The following is a 27,737-nucleotide window of genomic DNA, read 5'->3' on the forward strand; positions in this document are numbered from 1 at the left end:
TGTTATTTGCAATTTGAAGTAACAGAAACAACACATATTTAGACCAAGCGCACAGGTCCCATACAGCAGTGCCCACTGCATCCAATCTAGGTGACAAATGGCCTATAAATCACACCCATTAATCTCTTCCTTAATGTGGCTGGCAGGTGTGCTGTCAACAGGCGCTCTGCGGGGACACGATTCCTGTTGTTCCTCATTATTTTCCCACCTCCTCCCCAAGGCAGGTTAATGGATATCTGCACTTCAGGTTTAATCGGGGGGGGGGGGGGGTAGTTAAAAAGGACCTGCCCACAAAGAATCTGGGGTATGTGTGCTGTGAGAGCGGGACATTTTATTCATAGCATTCACCTGCCTCGTTACCTGGCTGTCAGCTGCACACACACGTGCACACACACACACACACACAGTGTGCACGGCTGTAACTGACTGTGTGGGGCACTGAAGTCCACTCACTGGGTTTCCTGAGGAACCTTTAGCAACGAGAAAAGTACATTTCGTGAACACGTGAAGCTTCAGTCTCGCACCAACAGGGGGATGAAATCGGTTGGTAACAAAAATGATATTTTGTGTTAAAATAATGACCAGGTAACAATGTAATTATCGGAAATAAATGATATCACACGAGCAGAAGATCCTCGCTCTCTTCAGTCAATTAAACACACAGGATGCCTTTTTCCCCATTTATATTCTCTTTAATATATCTTAAAAATGGATATACAATCTGAGAAAGAAACGCTTGAGGACAAGTTGTTAATCTCCCCCCCCCGGCCCAACATGGCGACCAGAAATAAACACTTAGAACTGCCAAACTGAGGGACATATGACAAGTCAGAGTATTAGTAAGGCTAACGTTAGGTAAGTAGTATCGGGCGTTCAGCCTTTAACACAACGCCCACATTCATATTTTTGTTAAAACCCGGTGTTTGTCATATTCTGAGGTCCTTTTTTTTTCCAGTAGTCATCGATCCCTTTTTGTTCTGTTCACTTCCACCAAGGAAACAATGACAGTTTGAGGTGTAGAACCCTGGGCCAGAAAAACAGAACAAGGAGCGAGAGGGAACCAGAGCATGCAATAAAAAACAAAAAAAAACACCTAATTTCAACATGTCACACACACACACACAAACACACAAACGCTCAACAAGCACACAATTTCACTCTCTGTGCACACACACAATCGACAAAACAACAATCTTCAATAACTACATTTCTGACACCCCTAGTAAATGCACGACTGGTCAGATTGCACTCTGCCTCATGCAGATGTGCGAACATGTGGCTGAATGGAGTGTAGTCGATATACGAGGCACAACGCTAGCTAGGACCAGGCTACACACACACACTCACGCACACTCACGCACAGTCACGCACAGCCTCCCGGGCTCTCGTTCTTTCTCTTCATTCTGAACCCGCAGTTTATGGCCCAAACACACACAGTGGCAGAGGAGCAGCAGCACCTAACTCCAGTGGACAGAAAGCTAATGAGTGAGACAGCAAGCATCACGGGGACTTGTTTCACACCTGTCCAGGGGGGGGAGACACCTCCAATGTCCTCCACTATGTATGGACGCCAAGAAGTACACACACACAACAGAGGAAGTGAGAGAGAAAAGGACACTCACATGTTTGCTTGCTAGTGAGCTCACTCGCTGGCATCCTGCGAGCTTCTATCGATCTGCCTTTATTGTCATGAACCAGAATGAGAAGGTGCGTACAATGTAGTCCTATCAGCCTTGGGACAGTAAATTGTATTTTATTTAATATTGCAGCACGATGACAAAGAAATGAAACAATAACTGTGGTAAAAGTGCCATCTTTCAGCTTTAAAGGAAAACTCCAAGCATAGAATCACCATTTGTGTTTAAGGAGGAATTCAAGAATTCCTGGACAATGCTAGATTCCTAGTCACTGAGTCCGCTTGCTGTTCAGCTTTTTTGTTTTTTCGCTGAAAAAAAACAAAAAAAAACGTGTTGTGGGCGAGAACACCACCTCAGAGCAGGAAGAACGATCCAGAACACTAACGTTTTGGGACAGTCAATCGCTTCGCTCTTATCTGTTATGCAATTAAAAGTAGACCTGCATCAGTACTTTAAACTCATAGTCATTGTTCCACCTTAAATCCTATTGCAACCACACACCAAAACGTTGTCCTTGTATATGTTGCTGTCTGATTGCACTTTAGGATAAATGAACCTCTCCATCCTCAACGGAAAGAGGTACCTGGGGTTGTGTGTGTGTGTGTGTGTGTGTGTGTGTGTGAGTGAGAGAGAGAGACATAAGGGGTCGAGGGAGGAAAGATAACGAAAGGGCACAGATGACAACGGTACAATATATTTGGCTGGGTTTTTTGTAGTCGTTCTTTATCCAACTGGAGCTGAACACACAAACAGTGTGTGTGTGTGTGTGTGTGAGTTGCGAGTGTGCGTGCGTGCGTGCGTATGCACAGAATGACAGAATGGACAATGTGGTCATTCACATGCTGTCTAGGGGAGCTGGAGGCCTGTGTGTACCTATGTGTTTACATCTTACTACAGGGCGTGGCTGTGAATTCACATGCATTTTGTCTTCAGTGACACAAACACAGCAGGCACTGGAACAGCTGATAGCAACAGATATTTCATCTCTTGACTCGTTAGCTCTCTTCTTTAGCTTGCAATTTTCATCCCCACGTCGCCTCGCCGGTGGCCTCAGACTGCGGCTCAGGGACTCCTCCGGGGAGACGCCGTCATACAGTGGTCTTCCAACATTGAACGCACATTGTGGTCATGGTAACGCTCAATCTGTTAGGATGACTCAGGCATCATTTTCTTCACTCAAACACATCCTTTTTTCTTTTTGTAATGTGGAGTTTATTGCAGTGAGCAGCGGGGCAGCAGTGGAGGGTGAAAGAGTCAGCTGTTGATTCACACGTGTGCGGGTGGTGGGTTCGCCAAGATTAACGGAGGCAGGTAGAGCAGTTGGTTGGTTGGTTGGTGCAGGCTGAATTAGGAAGCCCACGGATCTATCATCTGGCGTAGTGCTTGATGTAATCTTGGACCTTTTTCCGAAAATCCTCCTGGATTGGAGGAAAGTAAAGAGAGTACGAGAGTTAGATGTAGAAGCCACATATGAAACATTGTAAAGAGCAAACGGTCAACTCTCCAAATAACCATAAATGACATCATTTAGAAACAGCAAAGCTCATTGCCCTTTGTAGCTGCATTTATTTTTAAATATATATATATTCTTTAGAAAACCACATACAAGTAGAACCACATCTTCAACTACATCTTCTTCATGACGTCATCGGAGTCATTCAGGTTGACATTTTACTGCAGGTCTCCTCTCTCTAACCACTTTCTATGAGAGTTCTTCTACCCGGCAACCATCTTTCATTCCCTTACCCCCGACTGGTTTGCTTGTGCCTACAATTTTTTCATATATCCTGCACGCGCACACACACACACACACACACACACACACATACACGCAATTCCATGGATTAGGTCAAAGACAGCTATTCATTTGAGAATTGAGCAGCTTGTGCCTGTGAAAGGATTCGATGAGTTCACAGAAACGCACGGCGTAGCACAACGGCCCTGTGGGTTGACACGTTGTGCATGATGAAAACTGCCGTAATTGGTTGCCCGCCGTCTGCAGCTAACGAGACTCCTTTCTGGGATGAATGATAGCGCTTCGGCAGCATGGATGTTACCCGTGGAACTGAATTATCTATGACTTGCATTCAAAGATTCAAAGTCGGTTGCAGGAATGCTGAAGAGCTGCCAGTCGCAATGACAGCGGGATGCTGGGTTGGCCTTATTGCCGCTGAGGGGTCTCTCCCTGCAGGCCCTATTTTAATGGCACATTTTCAGGGCACACGGACTGTAAGGGGATGTCCACGTGCTCACGCTGTATTGGTTCGTTTGGTTAGAACACGAGGCTAGAAGTTTCTTCTGGATGTGCCATCAAGAGGGAACTTCACAAAATGCCTTTAACTTTGACAAGCTGCTGCTGCAGGATGGGATGCTCCCTACATGTTGAAGTTTGCGTTAAGTGATTCAAATAATTCAATAGTGTTGAAAAACGTCGATCGCCGGGACGAGGCGTATAATTCAAGCTGAGCAGTAAGCAGATCAAATGCTCAAACATGTTTCATTAATTTCCTTCCTCACAGCGCTGAACTTTAAAAGGATTGGACCTTAACACATTGATAGTTTCTAGTTCTGTGCTTTGGCTGCGCAGTGCATTGTGGGTCAGAATGCTGGCAGACGCAGCACGTTGTCCTGGTATATTGGACATGCACTTAACATGCTGTATCTGCATAGTATGCTACTGTGCTCACGATGACCATGCAGATGATGTATTGTCAACCAGGATCACCATCTCGTTATAGCGTGCAACCAATTGCCAATCAGCACAAAGCACGAGGGACAGCTGAAGTACAGGGAATAAACCTGCTGCAGAAATATGGGAGGTTTTCTGAAGGAAATCAACACAATCACAGTTCATCTTCTGAGCCCCACGGATCTTTGACAGCAACCTATCAGATAGTTGTTCAGAGCGTCAGACACTGACGCTTTTACACATTCTGCTCTTCTAAGGGACTGATTTGTGATTTTGGGCTACACTAACTGAATTGAGCAGAAAATTAAAAAAAAGCCTTCATCTCAGGATTGATATGCGAACCGTCATGATGATCATTTCGATGTCCAAAGATGAGAGGGGAAACAGACCACAGCATTTCTATGTATTAATGAGCAGAAACATGGTCCACTTGAAATGTCTCTCTCTGATGATGTGTCTGTGGGAAAGGAAAAGCATAAAAAGGGTAAACAAGTCCTCATCCGAATCTCTGGCATCTCTCGTCAACTCAGCTGCGTCTTGCGGTGAAATCCCCAATAAACTAAGAGTTAAACCGACACACCGTATGAACAAAAAGAGTAAAGAGTTCTAGGATGGACGAGCCTTTCAACACCATTTCAAAGTTAAATCAGCCAGTTACAGAAATGGTTCTTTGCTCTTACTTTGCCCCCACACACCCTACTCTGTTTGGCTGAGGCTGCAAATTACTTTGCTGTTAGTTTAGAGACTCAAGGCACACCCTGCAGTTGATGAAAAACTTTTGCTCGCCTTATTTTAACCTTGCAAACAGGCAAATGCTTCTCCCCCAGGAATCTGTGCAGGTACTCAGAGTGTGTACCAGCATCTAAAGGAAGGGAATGCAAATCAAACCCTGCAGGTACAAACAGTTTAGAATCTGCCAAAAGGGGGGTAAATAAGCAACGGGAATCCCCTGCATGGACAAACAGACTGAAGGGGGAGGTGGAGGCGTGACATGGGAAATACAGGGAGAGAAGAGAGATGGCCGGGGATACAGAGGTCCTCAATGGTCCTGGCTGATTTCACACTTTCACAAGGATAACTGAGGATTTTAGTCAAAAATGTCAAACCCCCCCCCAACACACCCGCCGCCCGACACATCTGGGTAAGTGGTTCGAGGCTAGAAAAGGTGTGGGTTTGCAGCACATGTTAAAAGCCTTCCATTCCACCCTCAAAAGCCAAATAATAGAGTTGATTGAGCCGTCACATCACGGCATCCTTAATTTAATCAGCTCCGAGGGATAAGTAGCTAAAGAGGGTGTTCTTAGAATGACTCTGGAATGAATGCTCATGAACTGTAACCAATGAAAACACAGATTCACCTTTTCATGTACAACCCGTCATTAAGAGGATCTTAAGGTGGTGTTGACCTTAGTGACCCGCCAACAGCTATTTGATGGAATACAAAATGGCCATTTCTATATCAATTACACCCTTTACAAACTCCCTCATGCAGCCAAACACACACATCTGGGCTGGAACCTTCCGAACAGCAGGAAGCTTGAGCGACAAGGCGCCTTGTTAGTGGGACTGTGGACGGGTCTGAAGAGTTTTTAATGGCAAATTAAATTTTCTGCAAAGACGCATGTATTAGGGAAATGAATGTGACTGGGATTATGCTGCATGAGACGTGTGAGATAGTTCTACTGTTGAACCATTGGTTTATGTATTCAGAACTAAAACAGAGTAGAAGGCTTTTGTAGTTTGTAGTTGTAAGAGTACAGTACTTTAATCATTTGTATTTGTTATTTCATGGAAGTTATCTTTATCTAGAATGGGTTTTAGTTTGGCATTGAGGTATAGTTCTTTCTTTTGTTAAATGCTTTGTGTTACACCTCTTTGAGCTTCATGGAGGGTGTGTCCTACCCATACATTTGATGATATTTACGCCGGCTTTTCTTCTGTAATTATTGATGGTTATAAAAATAAGTCAGTTCTTCTTTCTTCTTGTTTAAAGTACGTTGTGTTGCCTAAGATTTCTAAGAATAGTGCCATCCAAATCCAAAAGCCACATTAAGTCCTGGACACGGGAACTTTAAAGTCTCATCTCTCTGCAGAGACATAAAATAATATAAAGCTCGAATCATTACATTTCGTCCCTCAACAGTCACACATATGAGAGGAGGCGAAATACAATCAGATAATAGCACAGCTGAGATCTAAGATCACAAAGAATAGAATTACTGCGACAACAAAAAGGGATCACACTTCAGCAGTGTGGCTGCTCGCCGAGTGGAAGCAGAAGCAGAGACGAGTCCGTCTCAGACTTGAATACTGCTCGGGTCAGAGAGGGATGCAGCTGGAACGGGAGGAGGCGAGTGTGACGGAGGTACCCCCCCCCCCCCCCCCTCCTCATTTCAATCACGCTCTCTCACAATTTGCATTCCCAATACAGTGGCCCTCGACTTTGCAAGAAAGCAATTTGCTTGAATTGTCCTCACCTTCACAAAGAATCTGCGTGTCTATTTGGCTTTTCAAATCAATGAGAGAAAAAGCCTGATGATGCTGGTGGTCATATTCAAACGCTACTAGTCCAGTTAAAAATATGCACTTTTTATATATGCATTCCAATGCAACGGAGAATAGGGCTGGGCGGTGTACCAGCAACAGGTATGGATTCTTCACATGCCGGTGCATAAACTGTTATATATTGATCACCACTCAGGATCGAGTGGGCATACACACACACGTCCACTTTATTAGGGGCCCCTTTCTAGTCAAAGGTTGGACTATGGCTGGGCGGTATCGCTAAAAATCCATATCACGGTATTAAGACATTAAGACCAACTTTGCAATAAATCGTTTTCTGATGTAACATGTAGCAACAGAGCTGCACCCAGCATGCAGTTGGGTGGGGTAAATAGTGTTACAAATTGTTTATGTGCCACAAGCGGTTGTGTCTGTTTGTGTGTGTTTAACCTTGTTAAAGAGTTTGTTGTGGGTTATTCATTGTTGTCATAAAGTTATTACCATGACTCAATCTCAACACACGTAAGACGAGTAGCTCCGACCGCTGAACGCTCCGGGATGACATTTAAGATAAAATTTATACCGTAGGGAGATCTTACACCGTCTGAACCGGTATACCGCGCAGCCATAGGTTGGACCCTCTTTTGCCTTCATAACTGCCTTAATTTCCTGTGTCATACTTTAAAATAAGTATTGGAAACATTCCTCAGAGATCTTGGTTCATATTGCCCTGATAGCATTAAAAAAAGGCACTGCAGAGGATTTCAAACAGTCAGAGCAGGTATGCACAGTTCACTACTTGCCCTCATGAAAATCTAATAAAAACTGAAGGAGCAAACAAAGATGAATCTCTAGACAGATCAGTCAAAGGACTATCTCTCCCCTCCACCTAAAAGTCTGCAATATCTATTGATATTTCACAATACTCCATAAAACACATAAACACAGGTAATGCTGGAGCTGCATCAAGCCAATTGGCCTCTTCAATTTTTGTGCCAAGCGCACTAACCGGGTTTATAATACAACTCCCTGTGTGTACACACACACACACACACACACACAGCCTACTCATAAACAACAAATGGTACAAAAGACCCACACAGACACTGAATGTGAGATGCTTCCTTTCAGCAGCTTTAACAGGCCGATGTATTCAGAGATCAGCAACACAAGGAGTTCCACTTCAAACGCTTCAACACACACACACGAGCGCCAGCATCCGCACTAGTGGGTGCGCACTGACACGCACACACACTCCCACTGCTTCCCCCTCTCGCTGCTGGAGTTGATTACTCAGTGGGAGTGGGGGGGGTCGCGGATGGCCGACTCTGTGTTTTCAGTTGTTATGACTCCAGAGACGCACAACAGCACACCGAGGCAGCGCTCTCACTCCCCAGGGGAAAAGAAGCTATGGAATCAGCTTTTGAGAGTTTTCTTCAATTCATTTTGCTAAATGATCATGTTTTGAAGACGTAAATCCAGTAGACCCGCTGTGAAGCAGTCATGGCTCATTTTGTAGATTACAGGTTTTATCAGTATTTTGCATCGTGTCACTCAGCAGCTGTGGAAGGAGTGTTTGATACCTTCCATGGTGCCAATCACAGTAATCCCGCCCTAAAGAATATTCCATTTTATGGCCTATTTGACTAAGTGGTCCATCATTTACTAAATGAAAATATATTGTAGTGAAGTAGACTTTAAACTAGAGATGTATACCATAAACTCAATGTTCAGGGACTTAATAAATCAAGTTCATGGACATCAGAAGAAAGCAGCTACATTGGCATGCGACCAACTGGCTGATTGTGTGAACGTGTGACTGGTCCCTGCAGATCCATCTGCGTGTGCACCAGGTCTCCCAAAGTAAAGTGGTGAAGCTACTGCTTTAATGAAGCTGTGTATGTGATGACTCCGTCATTCACTCCCCCAACACGCCCTACGATACGGACACTCGGTTCACTCTGTGCTGAACAAGAAATCCACATTTTGAATCATGCCGATCGGGACATCAAGGTGGGCGGTGAGTCTAACTGTAACCGGAACTGGAAATTCCCACTGACCACCAGGGGTCTTATTTTCAACCTTTTCCTGTCCATCGGGGTGCTGTCAAACGGAGAAATGTTAGAAGCTTGGGCTCCTGAACCAACGAATACGAGCTTCTAAACAAGTCTTCAAAGGCTCCCCTGCCTCCATTGACTCATCTCAACCATCATGGCCACAATCCAGAAGCCACTCGTTATACAATCTCGCTCCCCCTCAAAACAAAACTCAGAAAACTCTTCACGTCTCCTGGGGGGGGGGTTACATGGCCCCCTTATCACGCACTACTGGGTGCATCCCAATGAATAAGGGGAAAGGGGGGGGGGGGGGGGGGGGTTACATGGCCCTTATCACGCACTACTGGGTGCATCCCAATGAATAAGGGGAAAGGGGGGGGGGGGGGGGGGGGGGTTACATGGCCCTTATCACGCACTACTGGGTGCATCCCAATGAATCAGGGGAAAGGGGCCAAAGCTTAAATGTTGTACTTAAAAAAAGAAACTAAAAGAAATCCTCTCAGCTCACCTCAACTCAGGCTCAACTAACGACTTTTACCCCGGTCAGAAGGCTCCCTGCAGAGTCCCATTTGTTCGCTTTGCAGCCCAGGAAAGAAATGACTGCAAGCGAAACTGTGAGAGCTGAGATCTGTGAGAGCGTGCGGTTCCTGTCTGCCAGCGGCCCGACGGGCTGAGGACGGGCCGAGTGGAGACGTACAGGGAATACGTTCACCATCTAATAATCACGGTGCCCATCTATTTGAAACATTATGTTGTGCTCGAGACACGGAATCCCAAATTGCTCCCTCCCCCCGAGTCCATGCCAGCAGTGTGCCTGTTTGTGTGTGTAAAAATGGGGGAATAGTAACATGCAGTCATGGCTGGGTGATAAAATACATTTTCACATTTCTTTTGACAACATTTGTTCCAATCAAAGCACACATATAGCCTCATATTGTAATATCACTAATACCCTGAATGTGGGATGCAGCACCTTGAGTCACTGACATATGTATGTGGCAAATATGTCGGCCGCACCGTTTGCCCAAATACCCAACCACTACCCCCTCCCCTTAAGGTGTAGACCGAGGGGAAACACTGCCTTCAAACCCTTTCAACGGAATTTTGATTAATCCCAACTAAAAAAAAAACATTAAGTCGTGTGCAGAAGAAAAAATAAAAAAGGCAGCTTCAGCAGCAGCTGTGCATCATGTCCCAATTTATTTTCCCGGCGGGCAGAGGGTATGAATATGATTATGGAGAATATAAGAGAAGCAGTAGGAGGCCTTGCAAGTGTTTACCGTCGCCATGTCAATGTCTGCAGTCCCTGATTGGCACCGAATTAAGTGACCGGCATTGAAACAGAATTATGTTCATCCCTGAATGTGTCGGGGGGGTGTGGTGGGGGGACTCACCTTGTCCTTCAGATGATGTTCTGCTGCATCGATGTTCAAAGGGTCATCAAAGTTCAACAAGTCCTGGAGGTGAGGTAAGAGAAAGAGACAAAAAGGTGACAAAAGTGGAGATCATTGCATAATTCAATACTTCTATAAGCCACATTTTGCTTCCAGAGGTTAACAGCAAATCTACAAACCTCTGCACTATTTGCCGTACGCCATGTCACATCGGATTCTGCAACCGCGGCAACGAAATATTATAATAAGCTGTTGCCATGGCGATGCTGCACAACAAAGCGAGGCGAGGCAAGACACAGAGTGCTATTAGAGAGATAATAGATGTTAAAGGCGGATCGGGCTGAGGGGTTGTTTCCCGATTATGAGGTAAGATTTAGGGCATAACCGCACATAAATGCAGATTACCATCCCCATTATCACAGACACAGTGCTGACCTCAGGGGAAGTGGGGATGCTTTCAAATTCATGCAAGCTTGCAATTAGTAGAGTAAGCAGGTTTTGGACTGATTTGAATAAAAAGTTTTATTTTCAGCAGATTCCAAAAACGTTTATTTGAAATTTTTAAATGCAATTATTCTCAATTTAACATTTAATCATTTCATTTAATCTGAATGCTTTCATATTGACAGAATGACCGTGATAAAATGTATGATTTATGATTCCTATGCTTGGAGGTGATTTAGCTCTAGTTTTGGCAAGGTTTGTCTGAGAGAAATTATCCTGATATCACTTCTTCTGCGTCGCTACTGATTCTGTGTCTTGCTTTCGTTGTTCGCTTCGATGAGAATAATTTACACATGGCCTGCCCTGTGCAAATTATGGGGATTCATTTGCATAACCCATTTACTAACTCGTTGGAGTTGTGTTTGGAGTATTTCGAAACAGATGAGTGCAGATTGTAGTCAAGACTCTAATGTTTCGAGCGGTGTGAAGCACTCATATATTTGTTTGTGATGAGTACACAGAATTCCTGTTAGAAGTTGGTTCTGGCTCGGTTCCGGACCAAATTCAGAGCTGCTCGGGCAGAAAAAGTGAAATCTGGTCTGCGCTTTAGTCAAAGCACAGAGGGACACCCAGAACCAGCTGTTCTAATGTGCAATCCATCTTCTTGTTTTGTACCTTCCCCTATCATCTCAAATACCACTTCATACTGAGAAAGATATCGTATGTGTAGTTCAGATTGCAACAACGCTCATGTTAATAGAGTAAATACAAGCAAAACTTACGGTAAACAAAGAGTTCAATCCCCAGACAACGTCCTGGAAGAAACAAATGATAAATGATCAAACAGTATTCAATATACAGGGGAGACAATTGGGGTACAATGAGGCCGAAAGATAAGAGTCTTGATTCATACTAAACAATATGGTGTATTATATGGGCACAAACAAACCTGGAACACAAAGTGTGAACGAATTGAATCATTTCACTCACATTAATTCGGCCGACGCTTATATCACGAGGAAATGTAAAATCTAATATTACAAACGCCTGTGAATTTAATCAATTTTGGAAAAAGGTTGTAACATAACAACATTTGGAAAAAGTGAAGCTGTGAATAACTTCCAGATGCATTGTGTATTTACTTTGATGGATTAACAAATGAAACCTTTCACATTTCATTCTCCATGACGGTGAGCTTTACACACTGTGACAAGGGCCAAGTCCCACCCACCATCCTGGCGTGCTTTTTTAAAGGGGGGAGGATTTTATGCATTATTTCTAGAAAATATTCATTAGCAAAATTGATTGATTGTTTGTGTAGTAGTCACACAAATACACCTTTATAGAGGTTGGCTCCTTTATTATCCCCTGCTTTCTCCTTTCAGGAGGAGTGAAGAGCAGCAAGGACACCATGACGGCCCCTGGGAGCTGCCCAGAACAAACGTCCACAGTTTTGAGATAATCAGTGATTACAATAAATGATGTGTCGCTCATTCATGCCACAAGTATTTTTCCATAGACATAATGAAATAAAGTTTGGAGGTGCCAGAATGTCTGTTTGCTAAGTGTGATAAAAGCAGAGGAAATGTGAAATTCATTCCTCACTGAACCCCCTCTCAAAGAAGATGTTATTGCTTTTCATGTCTCCTTTGGTCCCCTGTTGCAGATTTAATCCACTAACCAACATAAACTTTATATTTGTTTTCTCCCTTGTCGGCTGAACCAAACTAATCACCAACTTTTATTAAAGTTATTTCTAAAAGCGGAGGTATAATCTCTCCAATAGAGCTCTCCGCTCTCCTTTCCCCTCAGAAGGCAGTTGGTGAGCTGCAGTGCGAAAACAAAATCACAGACGACCCGGGAGCAGTGAGCGAGGAGGCGTCCGCCTGCTCCTGCTCGCAGGGTAAAAGCCGCGGAGTGGGGGGGGGGGAGAGTGGCATCAGCACCCACTCACAATCTTCCACACTCCCTTCTGACTCGCCGCTTTTTGCTCCGACCTCATTCCAACGAAGGTTTTGTGCCCACAAAGAGCCCGAGCCCGCCTGCTCTCGCGCACGTGACAACGTGCGCCTCCGCCTTTCGGAAACAGCAAGGGGCTGCGTTGGAAGTTGGGCAAAACAGAATCAAATGCTGCAGCAATCTCCATCATCCCGTCACAAGAGAGAGAGAGAGAGAGAGAGAGAGAGAAAGACAGAAAGAGAGAGAGGGGATAGAAATGTCTACCGTGATACTTTGCACCCGGTTCATCCCATCTTTGTAGGTTCCAATAATGTGGTGAGTAACAGACTGTTGAGGCTGATAATAAAATGTAGCTCCCATGCAGTGGGATAGATATGCAATTTTAACATAAGAGTCAAGGACGGTTTTTTTGTTTGGAAAATAATATGGTTGGTGTAGTATGGTATTAAAAAGATATTAACGATGTGCCACTACTACTTTTAGTACTTTTACACAGAGTATTTGAATACTTCAGTTCATAAATAACTATTTAAACATGTTTCATCCTTTAGTTGTTATTTACTTTCTCACCAACCAACTATATAAAACAATGCGGATATTTTCAACAATGTGCCTTCCTGACACAAAGAGCATTGGGATGGAAATAATTACCTGTTTGACCATGTCGTCAGTCAAACAAATGAAATGAAATATTTGAAACAAAGAAAGCGAAGAAACCTCAGAGGCTGGTCACTTAAGTCAGATCTGATGCTAACATCGGGCCTGACCCAAGCGTGCAAGCTAAATGCCGTTCCAGATTAAACGGTAAAAACGGAGTCACATGGTGTTTCTCCCTTCGAGTCGGCATTCATTTGCATTCTGTTGAATCTGTGAGCGACAGCGCCAGATTTTGGCTTGGAAGCATTCTGCTTTCCCGATGGGTTCCTTTGGCCTTTCCTTTAACAAGGACACATTCTCTTCAATAAATACAATGTATTTACCTTTAAAGCTCTAGTGGGGGCCCAGCCTGTGCCATCAATAGAGTGTTCCCGCAATAAGCTGAAATAGAATCAAAAAGGAAACGGTGTCATTTAGAATACCTGCGTCTCATCAAAGTGTGTGGCAGCTTGTAATTGCACATTGTTGCCCTCAAGCAACGCCAACAGTGTTGCCAGAGGTTGTGAACTTTGTATAGCAAAAGCTGGGTGTGGGTGAGAAGCGTCTATCTTTATTTGCGGTTTCCATTCATTTCAAAAGCAGGAAGAACAGCGATGCAACATCAAACTGAAGGTAACTTAGTAGGCATTACCTCAAACAGATCTCTCCGGTCTCTGTGATGTTCGGATGCCATATTCTGGTCAAACATCTCACTTTAGGAGGCTGAAACATTAGCAAGAAAAAGACATGCTTAAGGATCTAATTTGATTTTAAACTAACTCGAAAAATAGGCCACATTAGTGGCCAGCATTAAATCACTGTGCAACGTCAAACATAATAGTAGCAATAAGTACACTGCTGTACAATTACCACTGAGCTATTTGGATATCAGACTGATTTACTACAAAGGTCAGAGAAAAAGTTCAGAATCACCATTCATTGAGATTTCCAACCATCTAATTCAAAGCATTTCAGAAACAATAATGTTGCCAACACAGACAGACACAAGGCCAAGAGGAGGCAAAAAGGCCATCAAACCACAGTATTTGCTTCTCTGGCGAGACGGTTTCAATATTTTTTTTACATTTTCTCTGTTTCTCTGGGATAATTAAGGAATTAGTAGTTAAATACGTCCATCTTAAAAGCTCAGGCCAGTGCCAACAGGTGACGTATTCACTGTTATGAGTCTGGATATGCTCTATTTCATGTGTTTGGGGGCTCTAAGATTATTTAGTTTTTTACTTTTCAGCTTACATGTTTGAAAACACCCGCAGTGGGAGGCGTCCTAAACAACTCATCTGATTCCTTTCGACACAAAGGAGTAACACCTCAACTCAGAGTTCCCTCTGGATTTCTCCAGCTTAACTATGAAGACAAATCAATTAAATTGCCGTTCAGTGTTTTCTGTACTGTGAACAACGGTGACAAATTCACTGCCTTTGTTGACTGATTTGAGCGCAGAAAATAAGCCGTGTGGCAAACAAACAATGACACTCACACGTTATGTTGAGCGAACGCTATCAGGTAGAAAAGCAAGGCTGTAGTGTGCATTAACTACACCACAGTCACATGATTGCAACTACGTACACCAAGGCTTCGAAGGCGGCCCAGTGTTTGCTGTGATGATGTTTACTCATCTCAACTAGCAAGAATCTCATTGAAGATATGTCAAAGCTTCTGGAATTAAGCAACTGATTGTATTTTGTGAAACAGGAGGCAATGATGAGGAATGCTTCCGAAGGTGTCTGTCTGGGCTGCACGCCTCTTCCCACAGGAGCAATTCTCTACTTGAATGCCAACAGGACTTACTTCACGAATCCATTAACCTTTCATGATGGAATGCTTAGAATTTATAGTTAGGTGGCTGGCATCATAAAACTGCAACAGGTGGCTGCGTGTGGAGGAGAGTGTGCATGTGTGTGTGTGTGAAAGAGAGAGAGAGATAAGACGGAGATACAAAGCAAGCGTACGTCTGCTTACGTACTGATAGAGACACCAACATGAAGACAGATTCACACACGTGAGTTAAGCCTTTGTAGCAATAATTAAAAGGCTTACAGATAAAGAAACGTATCAACTTGTGATGGTCAGGGTTGGTTGGTATCTGCAAACTCATCGCTAGATGGTGCAAATTACAACACACTGCACCTTTTAATGGTAAGACACTTGTTTACTTCTGCTGATGCAGTCACCGTGGTCGTAATGCTAAATATTTAGAATGATATAATTAATTATACTGTGTGTGTGCGTGTACATATATCTTCAAACAAACAAACCTGACCACCAGGCACAATCCACTGTTAAAAGCAGTCTGAAAACTAATTTAATTTAATTTAAAAGTTGAAGGAGCCCCGATTTTAAACAGTTTAACTACCTAACTGTGTCTAAGAGAGCAAGAGAGAGATAAGACGGAGATACACAGCATACGTACGTCTGCTTACGTACTGATAGAGACACACACATGAAGACAGATTCACACACAGAAACACACACACGCACATGCGTGAGTTAAGCCTTTGTAGCAAGAAGAAAAAGGCTTACAGATAAAGAAACGTATCAACTTGTGATGGTCTGGGGGGAAAAAAGGGTGCTGTATGGTCTGTAGACTCTGCAACCAGAGCATAGAAAAACCTATTGCTCACTGCCCTCATAAATTAACATTAATGATAAGAAATAGAATATGTACACAGTGCTCTAAAAATCCTAAGTGCATAAATGTAAGGCACCATTACGTTGCCTCAACATCAAGGAACGTAATATCCGACAGCAGATCTGCAGCCATTATTCTGAAAGGCCTAAACAGGAACTACTACGCACGCGGGCATGGACACATACAAACACAAGCAGAAAAGCAAATGCTTTTTATTTTTGTAGAGAGAGAAAAGGACTGGATTACTCACCACCATGTTATAGGCTTCGGGGACGTTTATTTCAAACTCAAACCTTCCACTTTGGTAGTAACCCTCATCTGGAAGAAGTAAGAGGAAAAAAGGTTTTCAATAATCTATGCACATTACACTACATTTTTTTTCAGAACATTTCATATTTTAGAACTATTATTATTGTATAATTGCTGATTAGTGTTTCAATCTGAACAAAACAGCGTGAGATTAGCTTGTAAAACGGCAAAAGGAGCAGATGGAAAAAGGGCATCAGTATATCATCGTGTATTTTACATCACTGGAGGCTGTTTTGCTGTTGCACTTAAGTACAGCTGAGCGGATGAAAACATCCCTTTAAAACCGGTTTGAAAAAGAACAATCCAGCTCTACGACTGTGGGATGAATATTAAAACGAAGCCCTAAAGCAATCTATTTGGCTACAAGCTCGTATAAGATTTCCAAAAGCCAGGAGGCCTCTGCTGCCACAGCGGTGGTCCCCCTGATCGACCAGATCAATGCGTATGTGACGGGCGAGTTAATGGGGTCAACACAACCCCGGCTCAATCCTCCGTCTCACGCCGGCCGGCGACATTTCAGGCAAAAACACCTGATGCCCGACATTAATTGGAAGTGGAAAGCACGGGCACACATCGTACCTTTATGTATATTTCCCTCCGTGCGCTGTCCAATTAACAGCAATTAAATAAATCTTGAGGACACAGGAAGTGTGAGACTAATTAGTCGCACTTTTCTCACGGGGTCAGACAAGGAGAGGCAGGAAGCGGCTGCAGGTCACGGATCAGACGAGAGGAGGTCGGAGACGGGATTTGGGACGGAAGAAGGAAAGCTGCTTGTTAGAGCTCACACAGGTGGACTGAGATGGTCCAGATGTGCATGTAGCCTCTTATACACTCTATACAGGGTACTCTGCTCCGTCCATGGACCACATACTAAAATGTACATCTGCTTTCTGTCTTTCAAAACCATCTCATTCACATCTGGGGCAATTCTCTTATCCTGAAATAATAATAGCCAATTTAAATTGACAAGAAAATACAGTGCTGCTGTGACACTGCCACTACCACTCCGCCCGCCCCCCCCCCCTCCTCCTCCCCACGCCTTTCCATAGTCAAACACGGCGCAATATGAGATACGGTATTCGTAAAATGGGTATCTAAACCTCAATCAGATTCTATTCACTGCAACAAAGACAATTTAATATCATTGCACAAAAACTCGCCGTTGTATTATAAATGAAAAAACGGAAAACCACGCTGTGAGGAAGAGAGATACAGCTTAAACAAACCTTCAAGTGGAAAAGAGGATAAAGAAAGGAACGGGGACAAAAGGGAACAAAAAGTAACAAAGTGAAAGAGGGAGCAGAGGAGAGCATGTAGTGACTAACAGAGGCAGTGAGAGCTCATAAATAATGGATCAGTGTCTTCAGTACACTGGAACAATCAGTCTCTTCTGTCACAAGACACTGGGCCTTCAAACTGAGGCACACATGTTCAAATACTGAACTGATCAAATCCAGACCCGATATGTTTCCAAGACCAAAGGTTCCAAAACAAAGACGGAAACTAGAACAATGTGAGACTTTTAAGAGGATCTGTTTGTCAGAAATGGAGAATAAGAATTATACCATCATACCCATATACATGTGCATGATTAGGATTCCCCCTGCAGGAAGGAGTGAGGCGGGGTGAGAGATACATTTAAGTTACATTAAAGAGTGACAGCTCATCTGTACAGCTAAGAGGACCCTCTAATGCAAAAAAAACACTTGGTGACGCTTGGGAAATATGTCAAGAAGGGCGAGCGCAAAAATAGACATGTATTCTTTGTGCGGTCCGTGGGCCGGTGGTTGGGGACCACTGCTCTGATGTGTCAGTGGAAAACATTCGAGGCGACAATCTGCCAAAGCTGGAAGCGAATGTTGTTGTGAATATTAGCATGGACTTCACTAACAGGCATGCACAGCTGCGATAGAGATTTATTTGTTGTCTTTGGGGGGCGGAATCTTCTAAACGCCATCAGGAGCACTAAGAGGAGGCGGAGGAGGCGGATTTGGTTCACTTGATACCAACTGTTGCTTCAACATGAGATTGAGATGGCTCTCTGGATCGTGACAGTCAGTCTCATGGTGTGTCTTCATGGGTGCCCAGGGGGGAGCTGTGCCCATATTAGGTAATCCCCCCCAGCTGTGCATGTACAGACTATTTATCTTGAATGCTGTTTACCGTATGTTGTAATTATTATTTACTTCACTCTGAACTATACTTTCCTAATATATATGTTTTTCAACACACACAACGACCTCTTGTTGACCTTGAAAAATGGCCGATCCCGACAACGGGTTGCTAATACACTCAGTTTGTTAATTAATTATCCAAACTCAAAATCGAGCAGGAAAAAAAAAGCACCCATCTGAAACACAAAAGACGACACACTATTGCATTTCTAATATCCCAAACAATGAGTTGGACCCCTGTGTCCCCATTCCTCAGAGACACAGGGGTCCGGATCAACGGGGTCACAGCACAGAGCTGCTGCCTGGGAAAAGGGAACGAAAACAGATGGGGTAACCGAAGAGCTCCAGAAAGCTCCATTATGTACCAAAATGAATAATAAATGCGTGTTGGTAGGGATACCTTTTGTTCTCAGCTAAGTTCAACTGTTAAACGAGAATTGTGGGATATTTTTCTCACTTACACACTCACATGAGTTTCATTTTGACATTTTCTGTGAAGCATTTTTGTGAGAAACGAAGATATGCGAAGAGAAGTAGACACAAAACAAAGTAAAAGAGAAGGGAGAAGAAGCACATACGTGAGCCTTGAGCTATAAATTCTCCCCTTAAGTGGAGATGATTTCACCTTTCATTGGTGTGGATAAAAAAAAAAAGGTATTGGACAATTTCCTGAGGCGAGCTCCCTTCACATTTTCCATTTTCCTGACCACCTCCCTGCAGCACAAATGAATGCCTCTTCTGTGTATAACTTGCAGAACTAGGAAACAGAAAGCCAGTTGGACAGCACGGGATGAGGACAGCAGAAAAAACAGTTTTTCGTTGGTTTTTGTTCATATACTTCCATTCATTTTAGTGTTTTGTTCTCCCGTAGAATATATATTGAAATGTAGTTAACTGATAAGTATTTAATATTCACCACCAGCTGGTACAAAGGACAGGCCGATCCACAGATTATTTCCACCCTTATTTCCCTTTTTGTTTATGCGCTTATTTGCTCCCATAATGTTATTTATTCGGTCGGACTTCATAGTAGCGTTGTTTTTCCTGGCTGTAGTACAAATGGAATTAACTGTCTCACACACTACATGTAATCAACAGCAAACACAGAGCAAAAAGAAAATAACAAAACAACAAGGTAGGAGATCCAAGGAGAGTGAAGGAGGTAGTGAAAGGTGCATAGTGGGGGGGGGGGGGGGGAGGTAAGGTACATCAGTGGAGAGAGAGGTCATTAGTCATGAAGAATCTCCTCATCAACTCCCTTCAAGAACATGACACCAGAATCTGCTCTCTAATTGATTTTTCTCTAATTGCTGAACCTCGCTTTTATCGGCGGACTTTGCTGACAAAGACCTTTGTGAAAACTAAGCTGACGACGCTGAGCACATTCAGGTGGAAGGGGCACAGGATCTGAAATGCTTTGAAGGTATTAAATGAATTCACCACTTAATAAAACATCTACATAACAGTTGGCAACAGAAAGAAAGGAAAATGATAAAAACCTACCGCCTGCAGAAGAACAAGTTGTTATGAGGTCACACCGGTATGAGCGGTACGTGAGAGGTTCATACCGTGAGGAGATCTTACACCGGTATAACGTGCAGCCTCAGTACAAAGTGTTGGCATGATGCCCCCTGAAGGAAGTGATTCCTCGCTTTCTGTTAGTTATGTGCAGTCTTCTAGTAAACTAAATAAACGACGTGCCAAATAGACCAACGTAGAGACTTCAGGATGATCTATGAGCCTCTGGGGCCTCCTCGACTTAAGGAGCAGTGTTTGGACCGAACATCCACCCTGACCTTGTCACTAAAGCAGTGTTTACACCGCCTTGTTCTGCGATTGTCTGGAGTAAATTTTAAAAAAGAATTTTGTGGGACATATACAAACACAACATTACTTTTATTGCTCACCAGGCCTGGATGGCAAATGGGCTTTCAAGTAATCCGACCACTCACAGCGCTCCTTTGGGAGCAATTTGGGGTTAAGTTTCTTTGCCAAGGACAGGTAGATGTGGACAGTGAGGAGAACCCGCTCTACCTCTGAGCCACAGACCTCCAGGCGATGAGAAGGTGACATTGGGAGAGGAAGTGTGTGACAGAGCAGGGTCCCTCCAGAGACTTGTGGTAGTCACACGCCAACTGTGCCGGGTTTGTCCAATATTTCACACGTGGCCCGTTTAGAGAGAAACGCTGCTGAGCCAGCAGATTGCACTCAGGGAACAACACCGGTGCAGCAGTTATGCTGCAGTAAGGAGAAGACTGGAGAGCCCTTCAAAACGCACACGGACTAACTAGCATCTCCCGACCAACGTGACACTCAAACCCTGCTTATTAAACCAAATGAGTAATCTGTGGATATGGCTCAGAGGGCTTGAACCTTTTCCCTGTTAGTGTGGATCGTTCAGGCTGATGGTGGAATAAAGTGAACTGACCACAGAAAAGCTAAAATGCTAGCAATCAATCTTCTGGTCAGTAAATATGGCAGCGATCGTATAATAATAATAATATATATATATATTTAAGCTAGTAATCAACCGTCTGTATTTCTCCCCCATTGACAGGGCTGAGGGAAGCCATTAGAACAGCTGTGCTTGTGTCCGACTCTTCGTACGTTGTCACTTCCTTGAGACCGCACAGTGCATTAATGACCCCAAAACAGAGACCCCTTGTGCGCTCCCTGACGTGCGCGCCCCAGGGGGCTTTAGTACGGTCCGGTCTGTAATTGCCATCAGTCGTTATTTATGACATGTGGTGGATCTGTTCGCATGCCGCACTTTCTTGAGCTTTGATACGGGAGATAATGATGAATTCACAGCCCCAATTAAGTCTCAAACTTTACACCAGCAAATTTGACCGCCTTTGACTTTGGATCCGAGGTTGATTGCGTTTAACCAGCCGACACGATGTGCCGCCAAGCGATTATCGACAGAGAGGTGAAATGAAAGGATTAAATCGGTTGGAAAAGGACAGACGGATAGACGGGTGATTTGTATCTTACCAGGAGACACTGCCAGCTGAAAATGATGCAGCTTGTCCTCGTCTGGGAAACTGGCTTTGCATGTACCTGGACCAGAATAAAGATGGGGCATTTTAAGTTATTAAAGACGACGGTAAAAAAAAGCAGCTTTGAGAAGAACTAACGTGGCTTTGTATCAGATTTGGAAATCATTAATAATGTATTATTTTTTTATTAAACACACACAAACTGCAGGAATTGGGCCGAGGTACTCCGTGTGTCACTATACTTCCCCCTGGCGTTCAAAGGCATGTACTGCGGGAGACTTTTTTTGAACCATGTTAAATTGTAAGAGGTTGCATGTAAAACACAGCACTCTAAACCTCTGAAGGTCATTTCAGGACATCGGAAGGATTGCTTTTCTTTTTCCTTTTTCCTCATTCACGCAAATGTATCATTTAAATCAAATAATATGGGATGTAAAATTGGTGAGTGCTTAAATAAAATTCTCAAACTCATTTGAACAAATTTGTTGAGTCTTTCTTGTTTTTTTTAAAGCAGACCATATGAAGCAGCTTTTCTCCCCTGAGTTCCTGACTGCCCACAACAGTGAAAATCCCTCAGTTTCACGCAGCAAGTCCAGATCCACGGCACCGAGCACAAGTGCTGAAGCCCCAATGAACGTCATTAGTTTTCACCACTGCTGTGACAACGAGTCGGGTGAGCATTGTAGACAAAGAGAGGAGGATGGTTTCCTTAGCGGTGCACATCCTCATCCACCCCTATCTATTTACAGAAGATGTGTGAGTCAAACGTTTCCCAGGGAACCGGATGGTTCTCAACCGTCCTCAACCGGCGCCGTGACTACGTTTGCTTCTCTCATGGTGCTCGACGTGAGACACTAATCAGGCCACAAACATGCCGAGTTCAGCCAAAGAATTCAGAGTGAATTCAGCAGGCTCTCCCAAGCATGTGCATTAGCAGGTTTTTCGTTTTGTTGTGTATGTATCATTATTTATTTATTTTAAAGCTACTTGTTTGATTGATTGACTGATTTAAAAATCAGTGAACAAATAATATGTTTTTGGATAAACTTTATGCCACTTGAATGCAGTTAAAGTTTTGTTATTAATAACCTACACAAAAATGATTAACTAAACGGAGATCTGTGTGTATGGAAGTGGAAAGCATACTCACTTGGGAGATGGGCTTCAAGTTCTGCAACTTCTATAAAGAGAGAAAGAAAGAAAAAAAGAATCATGAATAAAAGAGCAGCAAACAGGGTAAAGACACTCACATCACACAACTTCTGCCTTTTTTTCAATATGGGGGTAAAGAAGGTTTCTCTGCATTAAAGTATAATGCGTAATATGCAAGTTGTAGACGCATGACACAGAAGGAAGCGACAGGTGAAGGGCAGAGGGCTGTTCGGCTGCTGTTGCCTCAGGGTCCGGTCTGGTGGGATTTCTTCTAAGACGCTGTCAGACAGTTCTAAGACGGTCCCTTCACTGCTTTCATGCATCAGCCGGTTCAACACTTCACAAGAAAAGACGAGCGGGATGCATTTAGATCACTAACAGATTGTATCACTGTAGGATTTACACCCGGGTAGAATGCTCCCTTGTTGCTGAAGGTGTGCTTCTGATATCAGTGTAGTTTTGTCTGTGAACTTCCAGTGCTGAATTCTTACTCCACCAGAACTTTTCACATTTAGTTATTTTACGTGGAAACTGAAGTTCCTTGAGAGTAATGATCAACACTGGGGAGGCACCAATAACCGATGACCCGTGTCATATATGTGCTACAATGCAAAGTGAGAGAAAGCAGGTTATAGTGATGTTGCACATAAGGGCGTTTGACAGGTGCAAGTAAGATTACATCCACCAACATTTACATAGCGTTGCATAGGATATATCTGAGAAACTACCAATGAATCTACTGTGTGAACCCAACCATAGTGTCCCAAACAGCCTTTGAGGAAGTCATTTATACTTTTTGTATGAAAATAAAAAAAGTTTTAGCTCCTACAGTGTCTTTAAACATTTAGCTTGTTATTGGTCTGCATGAGATAAGAATACGAGCGGATGAATTAACCCAGGTACCTTTGGTAAGGAGGCGGTCCCTGATGGAGACCCTGTGGGTGGAGTCGGGGGCTCCGGAGGCACGGCCCGTCTTTCCCCCGTCATCTCTCTTCAGCTTACTGGCCAACGTGAGCATGGCTGCGCCGCTGTGCTGCGCCGCCCTGCAAAAAGCTTGACAATCACAGAGGGGGAAAAGGTGTTGATGACATCTATTTACTCATTTTCACCGACCAAAAGACAACAGGTCAACTGCCTAGCAGCTTGTCGGCTGTGAACTGACCGGGGACTATCCCAATGAGTTGGAATAGGCTCCTCCTCCAGCATACACACACACATACACACCCTCACAAACAACGCAAGACAACACAAAATGAGTGGATTTATACATATTACCCGGATTTCACATCAAGCTTTATAAGCATTCACATCTCTGGGCGCATCCGGCTCCTACACTTTCAATCCCAGTGGAATAACACAGTGCTGCTTACTGATATCACTTGTTTTGGATGTTGTTTCTTTTTCACTAGGTCTCTGCACTTTAACCTACGCTGCTGTGAATCCCGGGAATTTCCCCATTGCGGCAGTAATACAGACTTATCTTATCTATCTGAGGGGCCATGTGGAATTAGGCTCTGTGTTGTCTAACAGTTGAATATAATAACAAGAGAATGACAGTGTTGCACTCAATAACAAAATCACTTGACCTTGACTTCACACAAATAGATAATATTGACAAGACATTCAATCTAAGCAGCATTTTGAGTTCTGGCCGTCTGCTCAACAACTCTTAACATTCATGACTGTAACATTAGCAAAAGGACTTTTGCATGCCAACGTTGAACTCAACAGTCCAAAAGAAAACAACAAGAAATAACTTATCTATGTTTTAGAGATCTAAAAGAGGAGATAGGACCAGACATGGGGGAGTCTACAGATCATGAACACCATTTTGACTCACTGAATGATATTCAACAGGCGCTGTGTATCAGCAAAGGGATAAGAAAATGAAAAGACTGCTTCGACGTCATGCTTTAGGCAACTTTTCTATGAACGCTGCAGCAGGAAGCCGACACGCATGGCATGACGGTGATAAACTTGAGAGATCTGGCATTCACTGTTCATTCACTGTAAACACGTGTTGCTGGAGCCATTAACTGCCGTTTACCAATTCCCTGCGGGTCTGTTTCTGCATTCCTTTTAGAAATATTTTTGAAAGGAAAAGTATCTATAGTGGATTAACATATTTCAAATCAAGAAAAGGGAACTTAATATTGGCAAAGATCATGTTTCAAAATATGTCTACGTGAGTGAGCTAAAAGTACAATTACTCAACAATGTTTAAAGTTTGGAAGTCATGTCATGGCTAGTGCCATCAGAATAACATCAGAAAACACTATATCAAATCACCTTTAAGGACGTGTTAAAGGTTCAGAATGTGCTCCCTTGGTGCGATGGCCTCCACACAGCTCCACCTTGCCAACATGTAAGCCCCAACGACTACACGCAGCACAAACTCAGTTACTCTGTTGTTTTGGAAACGTTCCGCTCGCACTACTTTTCTGCTGAAGCCCACCGTTACCCGTTGACTAGTGGCCCAGCTCTGCAGGTGGTGCACAGGACCTTTGACCTCTCTGGTGGGGGCAGTGACCTGGCACCTCTGCGTGTCCCGCCCGAGCTCCCTGGGGCAGCAGGAGGGTGCGAGGGGATCAGATGTCACTGCGCCCGTAACATGCGCCTCACCGAGCCGGACTCGGCACCCACCTGCCTGGGCTGTCAATCACGGCACCCTGAGGTCGCTCCCTGGCCTGGATTACCTGGACTACCGTCCAGTAAGCTTCACAAAAACGCAGCATATGCAGCGAACAGACACACACACACACACGCACAGGTAAACACCGGTAGCAGATAAACACACATACAAACATACCCTCTTCACTTTAAACTAGTAGGAAACGGAGTACGTTAACACAAAGTGCGTCTCCCTCAAGACAAAACCTATTGAACTGATATCGAGATGTGTGCTAATGATGTATGCTAATGTTGGGTGCTTTTAGAAGTTACGTTCCCGCCTCGTCACTGTACTTTTGTCTTGTTAAACCAATGGTATTAACAAGCCGCAAATCACAGCTGGCTATGAACACAAGGTCGTAGCTGAAGGTGGAGAGCAAGAAGAAATGTCGCTCGTTTCAGTTAACAGAGAAGGTAGCTCTGCTAGCCAGCGTTAGCTTGTGTGTTCCCCTTTTTACCTGCTTTCTCAGAGCTGCTCCGTGCTACACCATAATGAGCCGCCCTCCTCTGTTCAAAGCGATGCCCGCAAACCCGGCCGCAGGTTATTGGAGTCACGTCCGACTGTAACTTACTTCAATAGTGATTATTTTGGGGGGCCGGAGGGGATATAAACTGATTGTGGAATCAGCTGTCAGAACTTCGCTCGGGTGTCATGGGTAACGGAAGCGCAGGACGTTCCGTCCGTTATTGTTGTCCGTGTTCACATGGCGGCAGTTCCGCGGAGCAGAGTTCCGACCCTTTTTTTGGATTGTAGCCATCCTTTATTTTCAAACCAAAGTTCAAGATGAGCTCTTTAAAATCATATGCAATTAATTGTTTGCAAAATAAGAAGCAGTATTTATATTTTTGTTATATTCTCTACCACAGAGTTCAAGCTGATAATACAGGCAAACAGCTTTTTTTGTTACTTTATTTTGAATGTATCTATAATTAGATATTCATTTGTTTTATTTGTGTATTGTTGTTAATCAATTAGCCCCCCCTCTCCTCAGCATCTTTTAAAATTCAAAGTAATACAGCAAATTTGAAAAACCTAAAACCTACAGATACACAGATGAACATACAGTGTAAATGCCTTGAAGAGGGCACCTTGTACAACAGGGAAAGCAGAGACTCACTGATTGTCAGAACAGCTCATTTGCTGTGGAGCGAACCCAGTTCGCCCTAAAGTTGGATAACGCTGTGATTCACTCAGCCAGTTGTGGACCCAGGGGCATGAGGGCTGTCACTGCCCAACAAGAACGTGCTCTCGACTGACCTGTCTGGTGAGTGAAGCTTTTTAAAATGAGCGGACTATTAATCGTGGAGCAGATGATTTCATTGTATTTCATCAAAATCTGTTTAGACGGGTGTTGGCTGTCAGGCTTTCTGTGATGCTCATACCAAAGTAAGAACCAAACCCACCCGTCTTCACATGGTGTGTTTCACATAATGCTTATGTTATTCAATGGAGCTGACTGAGGACCGGCCTACATCTGGATGTCATGTTGTGGAGTTGTAACAAAATGTAACAGCCCCCAACAAATCAGCACAAAAGCCACAGCTGCTGACATTGTTATAAATAAAGCAATAAAGCAAAGCTTGAATTGTCACTATATCCTGATGTTACCAGGCTGTGAAAAAGCAGCTTCCAATAACATTTGTAAACATTTGCAACCAAACCCAACAGTGAAGGAAATCTTAGTGCACTGTTTAGGTGTAAAAAGGTCATTTTTGTGCTTGTTGGTAGAGGTTGATGGCGGCCAGGTCACAGTTTTATTAAATTAACCCACTATAGCTTTAAGCGAGAATGAGGTAATGCCTTGTCAGGAGTAAGAACATGAAGAACAGAAGGTCAAAAATGGGATCAAGAATTCTCGAGGGGGAATAATCTTTTCTGAACCCTCCCCTTGGACGACCCATTGAAGAGAGTTCTGTAATGAAGATGAAGGCATTCACTTTGAAATAAAATATTTCTGTCACTTCTAAGTCTTCAAGCTCAACAACGCCGTAAAAGAGAGGGATAAGGAAAGTTTGTTGAGCTTTTCCATGTGGATGCCCCCTCATGAGTTTGAGACTTCTGTTTACCTTTTACGACAGTGAAATGTTTAACGAGACTTATTTTCTCAACTTTATCTTTCATTTTTAACACAACAGCCCTCAAGTGAAATGATTAGAAAACCCACAGGAATGTAATCTCCTGAGTGCCAGATCGATTCGCTCCTCCTCCCTTCATCCTACCACCATGTGGCACACAGCCTTCAGGTGATAACGCTGATTTAGCTTTCAACTTTGATGTCTGCAGAACAGTGGCTTGTTAAATGTTCAGCTCAACTCAGAAGGACATCTGCTGCTTGCATGGTGGATGTTTTAAAGTATATTAAAACCAACACCAAGGAGTCTAGCTATTGTTGTTAATGCTTGTCCTTGGTGCCACCGAGTTGGATTCAGCAAAAAATCTGATGATATCATCCGGGTTT

At 43.6% G+C, this 27,737-nt stretch overlaps 1 protein-coding gene across 1 annotated transcript; it reads right to left on the reverse strand.

Annotated features, from left to right (window-relative positions):
- Positions 1-657: 657 nt before the first annotated feature.
- Positions 658-25,970, reverse strand: ube2f (ubiquitin-conjugating enzyme E2F (putative)). The gene is made up of 10 exons (XM_037487986.2): positions 25,737-25,970; positions 23,512-23,661; positions 22,607-22,636; positions 21,452-21,517; positions 16,222-16,289; positions 13,974-14,044; positions 13,666-13,723; positions 11,509-11,541; positions 10,283-10,345; positions 658-3,055 (listed from the first exon to the last, which is right to left on the reverse strand). The coding sequence occupies exons 2-10, from the start codon at positions 23,624-23,626 to the stop codon at positions 3,005-3,007; spliced, it is 555 nt and encodes a 184-aa protein (XP_037343883.1). The 5' UTR covers positions 23,627-23,661; positions 25,737-25,970; the 3' UTR covers positions 658-3,004.
- Positions 25,971-27,737: the final 1,767 nt, after the last annotated feature.

This window comes from Pungitius pungitius, chromosome 10 (assembly GCF_949316345.1).
Source record: "Pungitius pungitius chromosome 10, fPunPun2.1, whole genome shotgun sequence".
In the NCBI taxonomy this organism is placed as follows: Eukaryota; Metazoa; Chordata; class Actinopteri; order Perciformes; family Gasterosteidae; genus Pungitius; species Pungitius pungitius.

Excerpts from the sequence above, each read along its gene's own strand:
- ube2f (XM_037487986.2), bottom strand. The coding sequence starts at position 23,626 with ATGCTCACGTTGGCCAGTAAGCTGAAGAGAGATGACGGGGGAAAGACG. Across the intron at positions 21,518-22,606 it reads ACTTGAAGCCCATCTCCCAA|GTACATGCAAAGCCAGTTTC; the intron begins GTGAGTATGCTT and ends ATTCTGGTCCAG. Across the intron at positions 10,346-11,508 it reads GATTGAACTCTTTGTTTACC|GACTTGTTGAACTTTGATGA; the intron begins GTAAGTTTTGCT and ends CCTCACCTCCAG.